The sequence below is a fragment of the Ictalurus punctatus genome, chromosome 20 (assembly GCF_001660625.3).
Source record: "Ictalurus punctatus breed USDA103 chromosome 20, Coco_2.0, whole genome shotgun sequence".
Classification (NCBI taxonomy): Eukaryota; Metazoa; Chordata; class Actinopteri; order Siluriformes; family Ictaluridae; genus Ictalurus; species Ictalurus punctatus.
The window spans coordinates 23,149,152-23,164,541 of record NC_030435.2 but is presented as its reverse complement, the minus strand read 5'-3'; the positions used below and the strand labels follow the sequence as shown (position 1 = coordinate 23,164,541).

General features: G+C 43.0%; 1 protein-coding gene across 1 annotated transcript; it reads right to left on the bottom strand.

The window, feature by feature from the left end:
• Positions 1–1,568: 1,568 nt before the first annotated feature.
• Positions 1,569–15,384, bottom strand: rpap2 (RNA polymerase II associated protein 2). Its single transcript, XM_017495456.3, has 13 exons — positions 15,274–15,384; positions 15,106–15,166; positions 13,954–14,068; positions 13,772–13,870; positions 13,490–13,555; positions 13,311–13,399; positions 12,435–12,470; positions 11,747–12,313; positions 9,674–9,968; positions 8,763–8,854; positions 8,572–8,652; positions 6,930–6,998; positions 1,569–1,843 (listed from the first exon to the last, which is right to left on the bottom strand). Exons 1-13 carry the CDS (start codon positions 15,332–15,334, stop codon positions 1,648–1,650), a joined length of 1,827 nt encoding a protein of 608 aa, XP_017350945.1. The 5' UTR covers positions 15,335–15,384; the 3' UTR covers positions 1,569–1,647.
• Positions 15,385–15,390: the final 6 nt, after the last annotated feature.

The following is a 15,390-nucleotide window of genomic DNA, read 5'->3' as shown; positions in this document are numbered from 1 at the left end:
AAGTGACAGCTAAATTGGTGAGTAAAAGCTAACCTAGCACATAAACGCCACACCTACTTAGTAACAGCTAAACTAGCAAGTAAAAGTTAACCTAGTGAGTAAAAGCTAACATAGTAAATGAAACCTGACCTAGCAAGCATAAGCTACATATATTTAGTAAAAGCTAACCTTGCAAGTGATAGCTAAATTAGTGCATAAAAGCTAACCTAGAAAGTAAAAGCTACATATGTTTAGTAAAAGCTAACATAGCGAGTGAAAGCTAAGCTAGCAAGTGAAAGCTAACCTAGTAAGTGACAGCTAAATTGGTGAGTAAAAGCTAACCTAGCACATAAACGCCACACCTACTTAGTAACAGCTAAACTAGCAAGTAAAAGTTAACCTAGTGAGTAAAAGCTAACATAGTAAATGAAACCCGACCTAGCAAGCATAAGCTACATATATTTAGTAAAAGCTAACCTCGCAAGTGATGGCTAAATTAGTGCATAAAAGCTAACCTAGAAAGTAAAAGCTACATATATTTAGTAAAAGCTAAGCTAGCAAGTGAAAGCTAACCTAGTAAGTGACAGCTAAATTGGTGAGTAAAAGCTAACCTCGCAAGTACAAGCTACATCTACTTAGTAAAAGCTAACCTCGCAAGTGAAAGCTAAATTAGTGCATAAAAGCTAACCTAGACATTAAAAGCTACATCTACTTAATAAAAGCTAACATAGCGAGTGAAAGCTAAGCTAGTAAGTGACAGCTAAATTGGTGAGTAAAAGCTAACCTAGCACATAAACGCCACACCTACTTAGTAACAGCTAAACTAGCAAGTAAAAGTTAACCTAGTGAGTAAAAGCTAACATAGTAAATGAAACCTGACCTAGCAAGCATAAGCTACATATATTTAGTAAAAGCTAAGCTAGCAAGTGAAAGCTAACCTAGTAAGTGACAGCTAAATTGGTGAGTAAAAGCTAACCTCGCAAGTACAAGCTACATCTACTTAGTAAAAGCTAACCTCGCAAGTGAAAGCTAAATTAGTGCATAAAAGCTAAGCTAGAAAGTAAAAGTTACATATATTTTGTATAAGCTAACATAGCGAGTGAAAGCTAAGCTAGCAAGTGAAAGCTAACCTAGTAAGTGACAGCTAAATTGGTGAGTAAAAGCTAACCTAGCGCATAAACGCTACACCTAGTTAGTAACAGCTAACCTAGCAAGTAAAAGTTAACCTAGTGAGTAAAAGCTAATATAGTAAATGAAACCCGACCTAGCAAGCATAAGCTAACGTAGCCGATACAAGCTAATCTAGCTAGTAAAGTGTGGCTACTGTGTAACTCTGTATTCGGGTGGTTGGTACATGGAGGTTGAACAATCCTGATTCTTGTGCTGTTGTTTTTAGCTCCCTGAGGGGTGTCGCTGGCTGAAAGTCTGAGTGCTGTCAATCAAGAGTGCCTGTTGTAATATTAGGCCACGCCCACATACAGTTCATCAAACTTGAGAGGAATGTCAAATCTATAACCATATTTACGCTTGCTTTAAGAGCTGTTCATGAATCGCGTTCAGAACGCTAAAAATGACAAGGAGCCTTCAAGTAGCATTGCTTTCCGGTTCACACAACCGCACCGATTTATTTTAAATAATACAGATCACACATTATTGCTCCTAGAAGATTTATGGCGGCGTTACTCGGCTCGACTCTGCAGCCGAGCGGCGTGTAGCGCGCGCTTTTCCGTCCGGCTCGAAGAGCTTCACGAGGCTCTGCAGATCCTCGTCCTTCAGTCCGAGCTCCTTCATGAGAGAGCTGATGTACTCGACCGAGCGCGTCCTCGTCATCGACTCCCTCAGCGACGGAGACACTTCGGTTAACCTGTGCAACATACGACCAGAGGTCACGCAGAGGTCAATGTCAAATCCAGGAAGTGATCTGAACACAACAGTGAGGCATTAAAAAAAAAACCCTATTCAGACGGGTTTTTTTCCCCATTTTTACAACGTGTAATGTAATTATTTCGGGAATGTCTTGATCACGATGGTCATTTTTCACGGTCATGGGCAGTGCGTTCTCGGGGAGAACTGGAAAGATGACCGTGTTTTAGCTTCTATATAAAGATCAGTGGAAATAACTCCAATTAATTATGTAATACAGGAAAAGAGGTTGTGCACTTTTTCCTTCAGTATAACACACTCCAGGGGGCGCTCTTTTTTTTTCTTTAAAAAAAAAAATGATAAAAAATCGTCTCCCATCAAAACCAAAATGGAATTCAAAAAGCACGCAAAACATTAAAATCTAGATGAGGTTTAAAAGAGCTTTCTATGGAGCTCCTAGCATAGCTGCGTATCGGTTATGGTCATGTGACACACTATCAAATCAAGCGCAACTTTATCGCACAAAAAATCGGATTCATGTCAATTTCATGCGTTGAAGCCGCTATCAGAAAATACATTCAGACTCAGATATCTTTCGATCTTTTTACAGGGAGGGGGTGTGGCTGCACACACGTAACTCTAAGTGGATAAAAAGGAGGTCACTCTTTAATAAAAAATAAAAATATAATTAAAAAAATAATCGACTTTTTGCGATGGGGTGGGTTGATTATTTTCCTATGAACAGCATGCCCTTGAGTATTTTATTCCTTAATCATCTCTACAGTTCTGATCATGTTCCTAGCATGACGTAACATAAACGTTATGGTTATGGTCATTAGTGTGGCCACGCCCCCTAAAACAAACGCTCACCAGAAAAGATCAAAACCGCTAGTCTGCATTAAAACGAGGCGTGCGTAGTACGCGAGGAACAGTTCGTGTTACGTCATGCGTGCATCGTGAAGACACGCCCACGTCTGTGATTGAGAGAACAATCCAGAAAACGACTCCTTAAGGAGCTGTTAAAATTTAATAGTCATTAAAGCGCCGCTACGACATGCACGCAGGAAGCTGAAACCGCCATGCCGTCCCGTCCTCTCTCTCAGAGTGGCTCGGTTTCCACCTGCTCTCACGTTTCAGCATCTTTATGCATTATTCATTCGCTCTGAACAAAACCGCACGAGCCGCCCGCGAGCGCGACATAAGGTAAAGAGAGATCGGCGTCTGAATTATTCATGAACGGAAAAAAAACGGAGAACAGAGCACGTCCTGATCAAATTCGCACCATTGTGTGTGGGTGTTTTTTCCCCTTCCTATGATTAAAACGACTGCGAGCTACGTTTCTACACTAATCATACACATTTGTTTATTTATTCATTCCGTGAACGATCGTACCCACGTGCGAGACCGGTCGGAGCGTAGAGACGAGCGCCGGTTGAGGAAGGGCGATCATTTCCTAATTTAATGCCGTGTCCGGTTGCGTAAACAATAAACACTCACCCGACTACTTATAACAGAACATTCACAGCTCTGCTGGATGCTGGATTCTGATTGGCCAGAGGGCGCAGATTCATTTTCTATAACGTTCTATCGGTCTAACACGATCGTTTCCATAGTGACAACGGATGGTTAACAAATAATACGGGTCATCGCTGATACGCGCGAATTGTCCGTAAGGAGATGTTTACTGAACGTTTACAGAAGGAGTCTCCAGTTTCAGCGCTCCGAGGTAATGCTGGAACATTTCCGACATCTTCGGGTTCTCCTGTCTGCGTTTTTGCCTCGTTAACTTCAAGTGAGAGAAAATAAAAAGAGAGGCTGGCGAGGCGACGCCTGTTCACACAGTCCGCTCCGAAAGTATCGGAACAGCGAGGCCGATTCCACCGTCTGTCTTCGCTATACAGCGAACGCATCTCGGTTTGAGATCAAAAGACGAACATGAGACGACAGGTCAGAGTCTCGGCTTTCATTTCCTCATATGTACATCTAGACGTGTTAACAACTTAAAACATCCAATATATTGGAACATATTGGTGATCGATAAGGTGTTTCTTTCTGCCCAGGTGTGCCCTGTTGAACTGATTTTAGAATGAAATGTTTCGAATGATATGTTTAAAGAATTAAAGCTCTGGATGTCTACTCTCGGTTCAGGCCCTGGGTTTTGCCTGTGACGACTGCATTTGTTGTTAAAAAGGTTAAACGGACACGAAGACCAGAGAGCCGTCTGTGGGAGAAAAGCAAGCCGTGTTCCTTGCTGTTCCAATACTTTCAGAGGGAACTGCAGCTGCTACGACGCAAGTGATAACTACAAACGGATAACAAGTACAAGACGTCCTTCTTTAATAAATAAAAGATTGTAATCGTCACAACATCGCTGTGGTACAAGAGCACACTGTGGTGTTCTAGGAAAATGATCAAATCTACGGTGGAAAGATTCACATCACTTCCTGTTGCTGATTAATTTCTTATAACAGCATGACCCAGAATGTTTTACACCAGCTTTTGAATCGATAAAACTGCCCAAATAGTGCACTATACTCTCCACACGCACGGCGAAGCGTTAATAACAGAGCCGCTAGTTAGCCGTTAACCAGCTGAACTCCGAACACGCGTCTCTTATAGGATTCGGAGAAGAATCTCGTGAAACCCGAGCGTCCGAACGATCCGCGTTTAAAGCTCGAGCGCGCTGAAACTCGGCCTCGGTAAATGATAAATCAGAGTCTTGTTTTTAGGCAGCGTTTGTGAGGAGGGAGGAGGGTGTCGGAGGGCGTTAGCGTTGCTCAGGTGGAATGTTTCCCATGCTTCCCTGCTGCTGCTCTATCACTTATTCGCTGTAATCGTGGAGAGATAAAAAAAAAAAAGTGTCTCTGTTGACTCAGACGGGAGCAGCACGGAACTCTGGGCCTCGTCCGGGCCTTCATAAAACCCGGGGAAGACGCACACACCATCTGTCACAGTGCAAACAGCTTCCTGGAGCCCACACTGACCCTGACACACACACACACACACACACACACACACACACACACCTTCCTACCTTCCCATTTTTCACTGCAACATGCCAACACACTATACCTTTAGACATATTACACACACAAGCAAGCTCCTGCATTCATCTGAGGGTTTTATTTATTATTTTTGGGGAAAATGGCAACGCCACATAAGGAATAAAACACTCCCGAAGTGTTTTATTCCTCTTATACACCACAACGATGACATTTTCCACTCATGAATTTTTTTTTTTTTTAAAACCACGATGCGTTTACATTTAAAGCTCATTCGTATCGTGCGTGATTGATATATTTTGCGCATGCTTTGTCTTTCGGAATCTTCTGAAATCAAACCGGAACGCCGGTCAGTTCGGAAAACAGCGTCCGTATCCTACGCCTCGCTCCAGAGTTTGTGTAAATTTTATACAGAATGAGACCCGATCCATCGGCCGCGGATCTTCTAACCGTCGCCCTCTGGGAGCGTCGCCTGTTTTTTTTGTTTGTTTGTTTGTTTTTGGATCTTAGTGGGTGTGGCTAAATAGAAACGAGCCGTGCCACGAACATGGCCGACGGGCGTTTATCCAGCGAGAACTTTTTTGTAAATCTGGAGGGAATTTTTAGTTCGTCTTGGCTTAGGAAAACATTCGGACGTGAGATACGTGCGAAAGGTCGATCCATATGAAAACATCACCCTCGCTTTTCTTTCCTCTGAAACGTCCGGAGCGGCCGGACCGTCGGCGTGCCGAGCTGAAAATTCCAATGAAGCTCAAATCGTAAAACAGTTTCATTCATAATACTTCATATGCTTGTGTACATTTCTTTATCTCTGCGATTAAAATCAAGAAGGCAACTCTGCACTCTCTCTCACACACACACACACACACACACACACACTCTCAGGTGTAATTGCTTTACTGAGTGGGTGTTCCTGCAAAGAAAACAATGCTCCCTGATTTCCTCAGCCAGCTTTCCTTACAGTCCTGCACTCCAGCTGTTGTTCGAGCCATCTCTCTCGCTCTCACACACACACACACACACACACACACACACACACACTTACTGAGTGGCCATAAACCCTAATCAGTTGATAAAGCACCTCAACAGATAAAGAAAAAAACCATGTCTTATGTCCCTGTCAATCAGAGCGAAAGGAGACATGTCCTCTCTCCCTTCTCAAAGTTAATGATAATAATTAATAATAATAATAACGTTTTAGCATGAATATGTTCGCCTTAAGGTTATATATAAGCGAGTGCGCTCCGAAACAATAACAAAATTAACTTTTAGAAGATATATACATTCAAACATGTACATATCGGTCTGTCTCTACCACCGATACGGATCAACAGCTTTGATGACATCATACCGCACTTCAGCTTCTCATCAGATTTTCTGTCCAATCAAACTCTCTGTAGAATCTGAAGTGTTCCGCCCCCGACGTTATAAAAATCCACGCCGCTAACCGTCGAGTACGGCCTAGGTAGGCTAAACGCTACCGACCATTTAAAAAAATATATATATATATAATTTTTTTTTTTTAAAGAAAAGAAAAAAAAAAGAGGAATTAAAAAAAGAGGAGGAGTCAGTTCATATGTCCCGCCCTGACTTCCTGTTTCAGTGGAAATTACGTCAACGCGTCGAATAACGCTGCGCGTTTCAAGGCGCTTCACGAGGACTTTATATGATGAAGCAATGCAATAGAATTCACGAGACTAAAATAAAATAAAAAGAACAATTCGTGAACAATTGCACACATACAAATACAGAATAAGTAAATAAAAATAAAAAATAAAGAAATAAAACACACCCACAAATACCGAAAAACAAAGCAGACAAACTTTCAAAAAGAAAGAAATCAAGAACAAGAAATGTCAAGAAACCCAGATTCTATGAACGTCATTTTCTTCATTTGCATACTGGATCCTGATTGGCTCATAAATTTTGTGATGTAATAACACTTTCCTGGCACACGGTCGATAAAAGCGGAGATCAGATCGGCTCCTCTGAAAGGATTTCAAATGAAAAGTCCAAAACATTTCTGATACGAATGTCAAATTTAAGCGCGTTTACAAAATCCAGAGAAATAAAAAGGAGACTCACACTGAAAGCAAAACGACGGCGATCAGGGTCCATTCAGGAGGCTTGTGGATGATGTTAACGTTTGTAAATCTGGAAAAGACAACATCGCTGTTTAATTATCATCAAACATCCTGTTGGCTAACAACCTGCTAACTGCTATCCCATCGCTCCTCGTCAAGGGAGTCGTCCATCTTTCATTTCTGACCATAAACGGAGAGCAAACAAACACAACGGCTTTATAGCACTGCACCGTTTAAAAAAGAAAAGTGACCAATCGGTGAACAGGTCCAACCCCGTGGGACGGAGCGACGGATTAACAAACACATCAAAGCGAAATGCATCAACTACAAAATAAAATAAACAAACATTTTTTTTTCTTTTAAATATACATATTTAAAAATATATATAAATTATATGAACGATAAAATAGTACTATAGGACTTCTTATTATTATTATATTTTAATATAAAAATATAGCAAATTAAATATTAAGTCAAACTTTAATTTACTGAACAGTTTTGATATAAAAAACATGAAATAAAACAATTTTAATTGATGAAATAACGAGTCACGTTTCATTCCATGTGTTCATATTAAAACATAAAAATAAACTTTAAATTTCACAATTAATTTACTTTTATTAGTTTACATTTTTGAATCTTATATATATAAATAAAATAAAAAAATATTTACAAATCTGAATTATTGTACAACGGTTGAGTGCAAAGGTTTGTACACCCCAGGACAAATAAAAGAAAGACATTTATAATGAATTTAAAGCCACCAGACATGTGACAAGGGTGTGAAAATTTTTTTTTTTTTAATTCAAACGGTATAAATGAGTGAAAAGTGCTGAAAGATCTCAGTCATAGACGCGATGGGAATATTCTCTTTGCCTTTATAACCTAGAAACAGATCAGATCTGGACAGCTTTCCATGGAGATGAATTGTAAAATAGAGGACGGGGGGGTAAAAACTTTTGCACTTGACTATATGCCTGTCGTGGTGGTGGTGTTTTTTTTTTTTTTTAATTCTGGCACGAATAGAGCTCCGTCAGTGTGGAGCTACGCTTTTTGATTTGATAACTTTAGGACGTGGCTCGTTCCAGTAAAAAGGCGGCGTGAGGTCGCTGACCCGCTCCGTTCCGTTCCAGCGCCTCTGATTGGTGTTAAACCTTGTGTGTGCGCGGCTCAGATTTAGTGGCCCTTCACAGGAGGAGCAGAATTCCTGGAAACACCTTCGTGAAGTGGCCCTTCAGAGCCACCGTAAATCAGCTCCCGGGAGCGAGACACAACTTCCTGTTGACGACGTGACCGTGAGCGACAGCGGCTCGCATATCGCACGGAAAAAAAAAAAAAAAAAAAGCTCCGTGGACTCGGTTAGGAACACGTCAGGAAGAAAACACTCCGTGTCGCGCCGTTACGGGAAAATGATCAATGTTGGGAACAGCACGTCCTGAAGCGTTCGATTCTTTTTATATGACGGCAGCTTATCCGCGATTACACATTCCTAACCGTCATAGTTTTTATCCGTTTACGGTTACGTTTAACATCGGCACTATAAATACAAGTTAGTCCCCGTCGACGGAGCACGGAAACCTTCTGTCCCGCGTGCTCGGCTACGGATCTCCCCACGTGTCTGATCCGATATCTACACAACCCACCTGAAGGTCCGGACGATGCCGTTAAGATGGTCGACGATCTCGTTCATGGTGACACCCAGAGGCCCGAGGACGTCTCTCAAACTGAAACACAGCACAGCGCACGGAAACAGCGTTGAAACAGCGGCTACACTGACATTTCTGCTCGTCTCTCAACCGCATGCACTAAAACGAAGCGAGCGAGGAACTCGGACCTTCTGCTGAGCTTCCCCACAGCGATGCCCCTCTGGATCGCCCGCTGAGCCCGAGAGTCGACCGGCGGCAGCGGCGGGACCTTCTCCCTCTCCTGAACGAGCATACGATTCACAAACAGAACACAACACGCACACACACACACACACATCGGGGGTGAGACGACATCCCATAATGAACAACTCTGAAACAGTAATAACGTTAACCCGTGTGTATAATAACGACACATGATGCGACAGGTCTATACACACCGGGCTGCTTGATTAGAAACTCCAAAACCGACGTCATGGTGAAATTTAAAAAAATAAAAATAAAAAAAAGTTTACGCGCCCGCGGACAACGACGTTATATTTCTAACCAGAAGTGGCACGATACCGATGTACGTCTGATGTTTTCTTTAAAAACTAACAAGCGTTAAAATAAATTTTTTTTTTAATTTAAATACACTTAAAATACGAATGATGCGAAACTGTAGCGTTCGCACAGGATCGAATCGAATCCTTCGAATTTTTTTTTTTATCTCGGACATCCGAGCCGGCATTTCTGCCAGAATCGGCCTGATACTGATCCATGGGTATCGGATCGGTGCCATTACAGTTTATATATATATATATATGTTTTTAACAGAATTGTTCACTCCTGCACTGCTGTTACGTGCCATTTCATAAGGTCCGGGTTGGAAACGGCGGTTTTAGGTGGAACGGACTGAAAACTGTCGCGGTGTAACCTACAGTAACCTCTCTCATTAAACATCAAGGTGCAGTAACTCCGCGTGCTCTTGTACACAGCGCCCTCGTGTGGACTCGGGCGTCAGTAACGGCACGTTTCAAATCTCTAAATCGTGTAAATAAATAAATCAATAAATAAATCTCACAGTGCAGGTATCCAGGCAGTACGTGTTGCGTTCGCTCACCTCGGTGCGTGCTTTCTCCTCCGCAGCTTCCGTCTGCACCTCCTCGGGCAGGACACACACTCCTCTGTAAAACTCGAGCACTCGGAGCTCCAGCATCTTCGTCTCCGTTCTCAGAGTCTCGTAATCAGGTGCTGCCGCAGAGGGTCGAGCTTGAGCTGCTCCTCCTCCTCCTCCTCCTCCTGAACCCTTCACCTTCTCCACATCCTCCAGGTCATCTTCGTCCAGCTCTTCCTCCTCCTCATCACTCTGCAGCTCGGCCTCGGAGTGCGAGGTGTAATCTGGTCCGTAGAGGAACCTTACGGTACGGATACGCGGAGGAGTTTTCAAAAAACGTATAGCAAAAATAAAAGCATATTATATATATATATATATATATATATATATATATATATATATATATATATATATATATATATATATATATATATATACACACAGTGAGGGAAAAAAGTATTTGATTAACTGCTGATTTTGTACGTTTGCCCACTGACAGAGAAATGATCAGTCTATAATTTTAATGGTAGTTGTATTTGAACAGTGAGAGACAGAATAACAACAAAAAAATCCAGAAAAACGCACGTCAAAAATTTTATAAATTAATTTGCATTTTAATGAGGGAAAAAAGTATTTGACCCCCTCTCAATCAGAAAGATTTCTGGCTCCCAGGTGTCTTTTATACAGGTAACGAGCTTAGATTAGGAGCACACTCTTAAAGGGCGTGCTCCTAATATCAGTTTGTTACCTGTATAAAAGACACCTGTCCACAGAAGCAATCAATCAATCAGATTCCAAACTCTCCACCATGGCCAAGACCAAAGAGCTCTCCAAGGATGTCAGGGACAAGACTGTAGACCTACACAAGTCTGGAATGGGCTACAAGACCAGTGCCAAGCAGCTTGGTGAGAAGGGGACAACAGTTGGTGCGATTATTCGCAAATGGAAGAAGCACAAATGAACTGTCAATCTCCCTCGGCCTGGGGCTCCATGCAAGATCTCACCTCGTGGAGTTGCAACGATCATGAGAACAGTGAGGAATCAGCCCAGAACTACACGGGAGGACCTTGTCAATGATCTCAAGGCAGCTGGGACCATAGTCACCAAGAAAACAATCGGTAACACACTACGCCGTGAAGGACTGAAATCCTGCAGCGCCCGCAAGGTCCGCTGCTCAAGAAAGCACATATACATGCCCGTCTGAAGTTTGCCAATGAACATCTGAATGATTCAGAGGACAACTGGGTGAAAGTGTTGAGGTCAGATGAGACCAAAATGGAGTTCTTTGGCATCAACTCAACTCGCCGTGTTTGGAGGAGGAGGAATGCTGCCTATGACCCCTGGAACACCATCCCCACTGTCAAACATGGAGGTGGAAACATTATGCTTTGGGGGTTTTTTTCTGCTAAGGGGACAGGACAACTTCACCGCATCAAAGGGACGATGGACGGGGCTATGTACCGTCAAATCTTGGGTGAAAACCTCCTTCCCTCAGACAGGGCATTGAAAACGGGTCGTGGATGGGTATTCCAGCATGACAATGACCCAAAACACACGGCCAAGGCAACAAAGGAGTGGCTCAAGAAGAAGCACATTAAGGTCCTGGAGTGACCTAGGCAGTCTCCAGACCTAAATCCCATAGAAAATCTGTGGAGAGAGCTGAAGGTTCGAGTTGCCAAACGTCAGCCTCGAAACCTTAATGATTTGGAGAAGATCTGCAAAGAGGAATGGGACAAAATCCCTCCTGAGATGTGTGCAAACCTGGTGGCCAACTACAAGAAACGTCTGACCTCTGTGATTGCCAACAAGGGTTTTTAAACCAAGTACTAAGTCATGTTTTGCAGAGGGGTCAAATACTTTTTTCCCTCATTAAAATGCAAATCAATTTATAACATTTTTGACATGCGTTTTTCTGGATTTTTTTGTTGTTATTCTGTCTCTCACTGTTCAAATAAATCTACCATTAAAATTATAGACTGATCATTTCTTTGTCAGTGGGCAAACGTACAAAATCAGCAGGGGATCAAATACTTTTTTTCCTCACTGTATATATATATACACACATACACATACACACACCTCATGGTCTCGTTGGTTCTCCACTCCATCAGCGTGCGTGCGAGACGTTCCAGCAGGCTGAGCGTGACGTCTGGAGCGTCGCCTCGCGCTTTCCCGTGGCTCTTCAGCAGGTTTCGGAGTCCGATAGCAGTTTTTTTACTCATCCCAACTTGGGAGATGTCGAGGCTCGTTTCGGGAGAGTTTTCATCCGGAGCAGGAGAGTCCGGGAGAGCGAGCTGCAGTAGACGCTCACTGGTTTCATCCACTGACACCGAGTCACTGATTGGTTCAGAGAGCTTAGCGTCATCACCGCGCTTTACTCTCTCGCGCCTCACGCCCGTCACTTCGGTGTCGGCGTCGTGCGTTTGGTTTTCCCCGTCCCGTCTGGGCAGATCCCCCCAGTGAACACGCCTCCGCTGCTGCTGTCTGGCCACCACGCTGGACACGAAGCCCTGCTCCTCATCGCTACACTCGCTCTCGCTCTCACCGGAGACCCCGTGCGACCCGGTGCATTCCGGGACCAGATTCTCGACGTCTGATTTACTCACAGGTCTGTCTGATAGCTTCACTTCCAGACCTGACGTGCCTCTGAGAGGAAGGGGAACAGCGGATAAGATGAGATGAGATGGGTGACTGTTATTGATCCCCGGTATATATGCGCGTTATAGTTCTTCTATAGAAACGTGACAGTAAAAGAGCGCACACGTACCCGTCTCCCTTCTTCAACAGCTTCACCTCGGGAGGTCTGCAGGAGAAAAACAAAGAGGAAGGTTTCATTTAACAACAAAGTTTATATTAATATAAATAAACAATTAAGACACAATTCAGGGTTGGTAGTAATTCTGACCAATCTCACTCTCCCATGAAGGAATTTGGACTAATACCAAGCATTTCTGTAGAAATTATGACAAATCCCGTCCACTCTCTTAAGGAATTCCGACCAATCCCGTCCACTCTTCAAGGGAATTTCCGACCCATCCCGTCCACTCTTCAAGGGAACTCCGACCAATCCCGTCCACTCTTCAAGGGAATTCCAACCAATCCCATCCACTCTTCAAGGGAATTCCGACCAATCCCGTCCACTCTTCAAGGGAATTCCGACCAATCCCGTCCACTCTGCGAGGGAATTCCGACCAATCCCGTCCACTCTGCGAGGGAATTCCGACCAATCCCGTCCACTCTTCGAGGGAATTCCGACCAATCCCGTCCACTCTTCGAGGGAATTCCGACCAATCCCGTCCACTCTTCGAGGGAATTCCGACCAATCCCGTCCACTCTTCGAGGGAATTCCGACCAATCCCGTCCACTCTTCGAGGGAATTCCGACCAATCCCGTCCACGCTACAAGGGAATCCCGACCAATCCTACCCACTTGTAAAGGAATTCTGACCAATCCCACGTGTTCTGGAAGGAATTCTGACCAATCTCACCTGCTCCCAAATGAATTCTGCCCAATCCTATCTGTTCCTGCAGAAAGGTTGACCAGTCTCACACTTGCGCCAGTGACAGGTAACAGAGGTCAGGGGCAGATCTTTACTTTAAGATGATTACGAACCGTGCGAGTGTAAATAAACGAGTCACACTACCTCTCCTCCTTTCTCAGCCACAGCGGTGATTTGGAAATCTGGACTTCGAGATATTTCGAGGCTTTGTAGCAGAAATTACTACAGAAGCACTGAAACAGAGACAAAGTGATATCTGAGTCACAGAAATATCTGGAAAATCGGTGTTTCATTGCAGTATGTTTCTCCAAAATGCACCCCACCTTGCGCTCACTGATATCATACACCTTATTGGTCTTGGTGGAAATTTTATACCGTTGAGTCGGAACCTGGAATATATACAGAAACGTAAACACCACAGGAAATATCTGGCTTTATTTACATCAAATAAAGAGTTTTCCCTACGATCACATTCCAAGGATGCAGCGAGCATTTGGTTTTTTCGGAGATGAAGACTAAACGATAACTAAATACTTCACACTTCTGCTTGAAAACAGAAATATATCTAAAAACGATGAAACGTAGCGACGCCAGAGGCTTCTTACGTTAGTGAGTTTGTTGGAGCAGACAGGATAGCCACACGTTTTGGTGATGAAGCGCTCCTCCACTGCATCTCTGTAGTTTGCTGGTGTGATCAGTCGAGCCTGGAGCACACGCACCCGCGTCATCAAGCCACAGACAGACAACTGCATCACACAGATGATTAAAGCAGCAGTCCGCTACTTACGCAATCGGTCAAGAAATCCTCCGTCACGTTGTCATCCAGGAGCCTTTCCACCACCTGAAGAGCTCTCCGCTCCAACTCCAGCTTCTCCCTCAGAGACTCCTTCAAAACCTCCTTCCTGACCAGAAACAACCACAATTTCCATTCCTAAATCAAAACCAAATCATTCTTCTAGCACTCAATTACGTCTTACTTCATTTCCATTCTATCTATCCGCCTGCCTGCCTGTCTATCTATCTATCCAACATTCTTCTAGCACTCAATTATGCCTTAGTTCATTTTCACTCTATCTGCCTGTCTATCCATCATTCTTCTAGAAGTAAATTATGCCTTACTTCATTTTCACTCTCTATCCATCAATCTATATATCTTTCTATCTATCCATGCATGTATATATCCGTAATTCTTATAGATCTAAATTATTTCCATTATATCGATCTATCTACTCATCTGTCTATCTATCTATCTATCTATCTCTGCCTGCCTATCATTCAATTATGTCTTACTTTATTTTCATTCTATCTACCCACCTATCTTTCTTCTAGAAATCAATGATGCCTTACTTCTTTTTCATTTTATCCATCCATCAATCTCTCTAGCTGTCTATCCATCCATTCATCTATATATAAATAATTATCCTAGCACTCAATTATGTCTTACCTTATTTTCATTCTATCTATCTATCTATCTATCTATCTATCTATCATTCATCTAGAAATCAATTAGGCCTTACTTCATTTTCATTCTAATTATCCATCAATCTCTCTCTTTCTCTCTCTCGCCTCCAGAAGGTATTAGAGAATAGTGTTTCTCTTTGTTGCTGTACTGCAACATCAGATTGAAGTAGAATGGGATTTTATTGGGAATTTATTGGGATTTTACTGGGATTTCCTGCTCCTTTTGAAGAGACTCTACAGAAATAAACCAATTAAATAAACTATGTAGATGTCCTCTGAATTATTTAAGAAAAAAATCAAACACCCCCAATCTAACTCAGAGAGGACTGTTAATCAGCTGATGAACCGGAGGGTGTGTGTGTGTGTGTGTGTGTGTGTGTGTGTGTGTGTGTGTGTGTGTGTGTGTTAGAGCAGGAAAACACTATCATGTACAGGACAGTGAGGAATCTGTGTCCTGTAGCGATGGGAAACCCATTACCTTCTGTCCGCCTCTTCAGCTGCCCGCACCTGAGCTTCTCTCACCCGAGCTGCTCTCCCACCTGCAGTGACCATAAAGCTGCTGTTCAATTCAGATTCAGTTTTAAAAACGAGTTTAGTGTTAATGGTACTCATAAAGACTTTAAGTACACCATTTCCTTTCATCTACCTTTCTTAGTTTTCGACGCGCGAGCTCGTTTCTTCTCGGCGCCTTCCATGCTTTCTTCCATCAAAACAAAATCCGCCACTCACTTCCGCTTTCGTCACATCTCTACGGCAAGCGCCA